Below are 6400 nucleotides of genomic sequence, written 5' to 3'. Positions count from 1 at the left end.
TCCCGCGATCTCGTGCTTAGCAGCCCAACACTATAGCCACTAAGCAACCACAGCGGGTAAAACATAACATATATCGGAGAACGAAAGAGAAAGGTAACGAAAGAGAACCTCACACGAGAACTGACCACCTTACAAAGCAGTTTTTAGCCTCCCTTTATAAGTGAAGGATATGCGTTCTTAGCTTCTGAAATGACAACAGACATTACTATGCAATTTACTGCATCACGAACCGCAGCGCACACTTGCCGCAAAAGCAGTCAGCAGTAACGCCGCGCACCTTTCGGAGAGGTCTGCAACATCTGCCTTCAACTTCCGACACGCTTGAGAGGCACTCCCTCTGATGCGGCTCGCCGAACGGACACGCATAGCGCTACACCGCGATTCGATGCCACAATCCAGAAATTTAAGCGCGACATTAGGCGAAAGTATCGCGGTGGCAGCCATGCTTTTGTTTATTTGAAAAGCTTCAAATGATTTCGAATGTGTATCAAAAAAAAAAAAAAAAACAACGAGCAGCTCTCTCCCCAGGAGGCATCTCACCTCGTGAGTGTCTATCAGAGGCAAGCGCAGCTGCTTATATACCGCCGCGACGCCGCGAGCGACGGCGCGAGTTGGAGCCCCGTTTCTCCTCTGTCGTGACGTCATGGTGTCACGTGGTATTGAAGGCGACACCATCCCGCCTGAGGAGCTGGGTTGAACTCTAGAAATATGCTTCGCATAAAAATAAACCGGGAGTATTGGAACCTACCGCGCGCTCTGACGTTTTTATCACGCGTTGGGCCACCACAACGGATTTAATTGCGTTGGGGCATGCTCGCCATCGCTCCTATTTCCTTCCTCCATGACCACCTAGCACCAATGACCGAGGCTGCTCGCCGTAACGTTACGCTTAAAGGGTTCAGTGTCTATGCTGTCGCTCTTCCAGCGCCCTATCGCAAACTATTTGAAATACCTCCCACGGAAGGACCACATAAATTTACAAAATTCCCTCGATCAGCTGGTCCAGTTGGCACTCCTGTGCATTTGGGACTAACACCAGCGACGAAATGAATTATATGACACGACCGACCGCCCCCTCCCCTCCTTCCTCTCGCTCAAGAGCTCTCAACTCATCAAAAAGCCGACCGTCGCCGCCTTTGATATTCCTGGACAAAGCACTGGTCAAAGCACGTTGAATGCTTCATTAAATTGGCCAGGTGACGCGGAGTTATTGATCTCAGTGGCCTGTCATTCGGCGAGGTCGAGGTTTCATTCGACATTGATTACGTTTCCCCAGCTATTGCGGACTCGGGAAGTATATAGTTTTGGCGACAACAAAGGAGGTTTAATGAGCCGAAATCTCCGCGTGATCTCAAAGGCACAATACTTACAGAATAGGTGCAATAAGCGCTACCGCATTTAATATCGCAGCAGTTGTAGCGAGTGCACTTTCCAAGGTATTTTCACATTTTACCCCAAGTAGAACAAACGAACAGACGCCACGTCAAGAAAGAGCAAAGCTGCGTCCGCGCGGTCACGGACGCTCGAGGAAGGCGCCGCCGTCGTCCGTCTTTTGATAAGGGTTGTGACGGCGCATGAAGAAGAGTGCGGGGCACTTCTCGTGGCCAAACTGGCAGCAGTACTGCAGCACGTCGTACTTGAAGTCGCTCCTGGCAAGCGGCATGGCCGGCTCGTTGGCGGCCGAGCCAAGGTCCGACACGATCCCCTTGCAGATGCGCCGGTTCAACGCGGACCACGCGGTGCGGTTATTCGCGACCGCCGCGTGCGGCAGAGCCCGCGCGAGCCGCACGAAGTGCGTCCACGGAAGCGTCTCGCGCTCTTTCTCCAGGTAGACCAGCGATGCGAAGAACATCTGGAAGGTCCTGAAACATGTGCGGTGGTCAGCTACACGTAGAAGCATCCGAAAGCGTTCTTTGAAAACATCCGAAAATGTCTTTTGGGGGCCATATCATAAATCGACCAAGTCCTGGCACACGCTTCTGCGTGACGTAAAGTCCAGCGCCAGTACTTCCAGTACCGAGGAATTAGTTTAAGAGAACGAAGAGGAGTTGGGCATGGTAATGTAATGTGTATAACAGACAATTGGCGATCTATTAGAGAAACAGGCTAATAGACTTATGTGCTTACGCAGTCGATAGGGGCATGCAGACTTTTAAATGCAGCGATTAGGAAATTCGCAGGCACAGCATCTAAGACCACGGACAGGGGTTACTGGATATCGCTGGAACATGCCTTCGTTGTTGTTTACTACGATGAATGCCAAAGGCCTCGCTGGAGCGATTGGCATGCCTTCCAGGTGATAGAGGGTGTGTTATTCCTTTCTTATACTTGCATTTCTGATGGCTTAGCTAATCAAAGCGCGCTGTAAGTGGCACCCCAGAGAGAAATCGATCGAGAATGCTGTCTCGGAGCTTTGCAACGGTTCTCTTGCAGTGACGTTCGGTATAAAAAAAATGGCTGTGGCTTAGGTAAGGTTAAGCCCAGGATGCGAAGCATACCAGCCTTTATTTTAGTTGTTGAACCACTGTTTAGCTTGGTGAACTGCTGTTGCTTGGCTATATTTGGTTCGGCTAGACGAAGAAACAACTCATGCGTTACTCTGCTTCGCCTTGGACGCCCCGCATTGGACGCGGTGAGCGTCGAGCAACGCAGCGTTCGGCGCGGCAACGAAATGTGCGCCTGAGCAAGCGACGCACGCCTGAGCCTTAGAAACAGCTCGTTTCTAAGGCAACACCGCATTCACTAGAGGCGCTTTTGTACCGCTTTGAAGCATCGTACTCGTGGCTCAGTGGTAGCGTCTCCGTCTCACACTCCGGAGACCCTGGTTCGATTCCCACCCAGCCCATCTTGCAAGAGTTGAGCCAAAGCCACTTCTCCTCTGTCGTGACGTCACGGTGTCACGTGGTATTCAAGGCGACACCGCCGCGCCTGAGGAGCTGGGTTGAGCTCTCGTAATATGCTTCGCATAAAAGAAAAGACAGCCAGCAATGCAGCCTACATTGGAGCCCACAGGCGGCCGCATGGCATCGGTGAGAACGCGCAGCCGGACGCCGGCATCTGGTAGAACCGGCGCAGCGTGCAGGATGCAACGCATGCAGCGTGCAACGTGACGTCGAATACAAGGGAGAGTACGCACATTTTCAACGAGAGCGCCTTGGACTTCGCCATTATGTTCATTATGCCATTATGTTGAACACCCGTTCTCCACTATGAACTGTTTATTTCTCGGCTCAACAATAACTCAGCATATTGATTTATACCCTCAAATTGTACCACGTACAATATCTGAGCTTGGATTTCAAATAGTAAAAGAACTGAAACGGCCACCTTAAATTGCCGTAACTACAACACATATCGCCCTTGCGCCGAGTGAAATACGTGTACAACTTATCAGCTCCCGAAAGGATTTCTATCTTGTAATTTATGTAACATTCAAGTGTTTCGAGATTTAGTTTAGTACATTACTCAGAATGGAGTGTAATGATTCCTTTGTGGCTTAGTGCTACATTCGGGTGGCTCACATTTTTTTTCCCTTTCCTAATGCATGTAAGATATAGCTAATGTGTAGTGCCTGAACGCCGCCAGCCCGTTGGGTGACTTGCTTGAATGATAACGAACTTTCCATATCGAATCGGGCTTCATCGCCACTGAAAGTGCCCCTTGTGACTGGAGTGTAGGGCTGACATTATAGATATATTTGGTTGAGCTTTTCGCTCCGTCAAGTAAGTGCATAATCCTTACATAGAAAGAAGAAAACGAAAAAAAAAGTTATTGGGCTGTCCATTTGTCTCAAACTCACTTTAGAGGACTTAGATGTGACCGTGGCGCGTTGTTCATAGTAGCGAAAAGCCTATAGGGAAAGTTTGCGTTGATGAACAAGACGTATTGATTTTGCTCATTTATAAAGCACACTTGCCTGTAACCGGCGAGAGCCAGATGAAAGAGGTTATCGATAATCTGCGCCCTGTTCGCTACGGGGATGACTGAGCTGTCGTTCCGCAGTTGACGAATGAGATGGCTCCAGTTCGAATCCTCGTAGTCGACTCTGTAGAGGCCCTCGTTGCCTGCATTCAGCAGCACCCAGTCGTCGAAGTGAGCGTTGGGAGCTTTCAACGTCATCTCGGGAGTAACCATCCACACAACGGCTGTCACGTCAAATTTTTGCGGTTCGCTAGCGTAGACAAGCGTAATAGGTATCGGCCATGTTGTTGCTGGTGATGACCGCTGCTGGTCGGCTGTGCCGGCGCGACTCCTGGAATTGGGGCAGTTGAATCCGCAGAACGGCTCCTGCACGACGTGAACTGTCTCGGCGTCTTCTCGGACGACCTTGAGGAGCGGGTAACCCGAGTGTTGTCTCCAGACGGACGTGTAATTAGCCATAGCTTCTGTCGAACTTGAAGCCTTGAGGCTGTCCCAGAAGTCTTGCTCAGCAACGTCGTCACGCTGTGCCTTCTTAAGGAAATTGGTAGTGGCCGTTTTGAAGTGGTCCTGGCCGACAGCGGAACGAAACATGGCCAGGAGGGAGACAGCTGCGATCGGCACCTCGTAGTCGTACAATACTTTCTCATGCGTCGGGCCGAGGTCGACGCTGGACAACGCGACGAATCGATATAGGTGAAGTATGTCGTCCAGGAGCCACTGAGGTTTGGCCAGCTTAAGAACTTTGATGGCATAAAGGACGGCTAGGCCTCTGTCTAGCCACATCCCTACGGTAACCATGTTCCCGAACCACGTGCTCAGTAGTTCTATGGTCAAGCGCAAGTAAGGCCGGCCCAGGTTAGTGTGCCCGGTGGCCTTCGCCCTGAACGTTCCGGTCCTGACGACGACGAGTTTCCAGGTGGAATGGCAAGCGCGGGGAAACCTGTGGAGAGCCAGCACGTCCAGTGCCTTGTTCGGAAAAGATATTCCGGTGGCCTCCGCCGCCATTTCAACGACGCTAGTGCAGAACTCGAGCAAGTGCTGAAGCCGTGGCATGTTTACCGCGTGAGCGTGTAGCGTGGTGAAGCCATCTGTTATCTTGGGCAGGGTGGTGACGGCTACGGCGACCTGATGGAGTGAGATCGGAGGCGTCTTCTGGAAGACGCGGTAAGTCTGGCCGTCTTGCCCTTGGGCGTCCCTCAATAGATCCCAGCTCGAGAGCACAGCGACACTCGCGTTTGGCTTAAGCACGGACAAGCTAAAGGTTGACCTCAGCAAAGAGCTCTGTACTGTCGGGAAGAAAGCGGCCACGTGCAACTGGTCGACGTAGGAGGTCACCGTCGTGTACGAGTCGCCAACTTCGCGGTACATCCCGGGCGGCCACCTCCTATGATCCCCGTGGTGAAGCCCTCCGGAGAAGTGTGCGGACAAGAGGTAATCAGCCGAAGGCACGAGATCCCAGTTGAGCTTGAATGTGGTGAACGGCGCCTGCGAACCGACCGGCACGGCCACCTCCGATTCCCTGACGTAACCCGCGCGTGGTCGCACGCTTACTTCGCTGATCGTCAGGTTTCTAGAAACAAGCGCGACAAGATGGCTGGCGTGGTGACAGGTTACGTGCAGGTTCAGGTGGCCGGAGAAGGTGGACGACAGGTCGGTCTCGAGGCGGATGTCGAAGTGCTGAGCGACAAGGTCAAACTGCGAGGCGCGGGCGTGCGCGATGAGCAGCGCCGGTGCTTTCATGCGGGCCAGCATGTGGAGGAACAGGAAGACCACGAATACTGCGGAGGTGGCGATGCCCAGGATGCCGAAGGCGTAGGGCAGAACCAAGTCGACGCCCACCCAAAAGCACCGGCCAGAGCGCGAGTTACGGGAGTCATGTTCCACGCAGGAGCATGACGTGTGACAGCGTTGCTCCGACACGGTTTCGCCAGTAGCGTCGATTGCGAGTGGCTCAAGCATGCTTTGCGCGCCGAGTGTAGAAACGCACGTCGGATGACGGCTTCAAACCTGCTTCTTCTACTTCTTTTTCTTTCAGCTGCTCAATGACCGCTGTTGATGCTAATTCTTTTCATCATGGCACATACTCATGAGGGCGATTGGCTGCACACAGGAGAACAAGTATATATAGCTATAAATAACGTTATTTCGGAAAATTCAATAAAAAACATATTGACGAGAAAATATTGCAAGATATTCCAAATAGTCGGGAAGAAAATTGGTTTGCAAGCAGACGCGGATCCAGGGTCGTCTCCGGAGAGAGAGAGAGACGCATATATGCCCGATTTTCTGCCAGTATATTGTTGCAGGGTAGTAGAATCGGGGCTTATTTCACAAATATTCTTATTAATAGAAGCTTTTTCCCATTCACCGGTCCTCGCTAATAATAATATATCCAACATTAAGATTTTCTGGCACCCGCCACGAAATCGTAATGGAGGAGGATGATGATGCATTCTACGGGCGCGTTAGTTTTTTTTTT

At 51.6% G+C, this 6400-nt stretch overlaps 1 protein-coding gene across 1 annotated transcript; it reads right to left on the bottom strand.

Annotated features, from left to right (window-relative positions):
• Window positions 1-1366: 1366 nt before the first annotated feature.
• Window positions 1367-5961, bottom strand: LOC135904963 (aminopeptidase N-like). The gene is made up of 2 exons (XM_065435959.2): window positions 3917-5961; window positions 1367-1862 (listed from the first exon to the last, which is right to left on the bottom strand). Exons 1-2 carry the CDS (start codon window positions 5878-5880, stop codon window positions 1514-1516), a joined length of 2313 nt encoding a protein of 770 aa, XP_065292031.1. The 5' UTR covers window positions 5881-5961; the 3' UTR covers window positions 1367-1513.
• Window positions 5962-6400: the final 439 nt, after the last annotated feature.

Source organism: Dermacentor albipictus, chromosome 1, assembly GCF_038994185.2.
Source record: "Dermacentor albipictus isolate Rhodes 1998 colony chromosome 1, USDA_Dalb.pri_finalv2, whole genome shotgun sequence".
NCBI classification, from domain to species: Eukaryota; Metazoa; Arthropoda; class Arachnida; order Ixodida; family Ixodidae; genus Dermacentor; species Dermacentor albipictus.
Note: the sequence above shows the minus strand (reverse complement) of the source record. Positions and strands in the feature narration are given on the sequence as shown.

What these genes read in the sequence shown, in the direction of transcription:
- LOC135904963 (XM_065435959.2), bottom strand. Translation starts at nt 5,880, where the DNA reads ATGCTTGAGCCACTCGCAATCGACGCTACTGGCGAAACCGTGTCGGAG. An exon ending in CTGGCTCTCGCCGGTTACAG is followed by an intron (nt 1,863 to 3,916) that starts GCAAGTGTGCTT and finishes CACATGTTTCAG; the next exon opens with GACCTTCCAGATGTTCTTCG.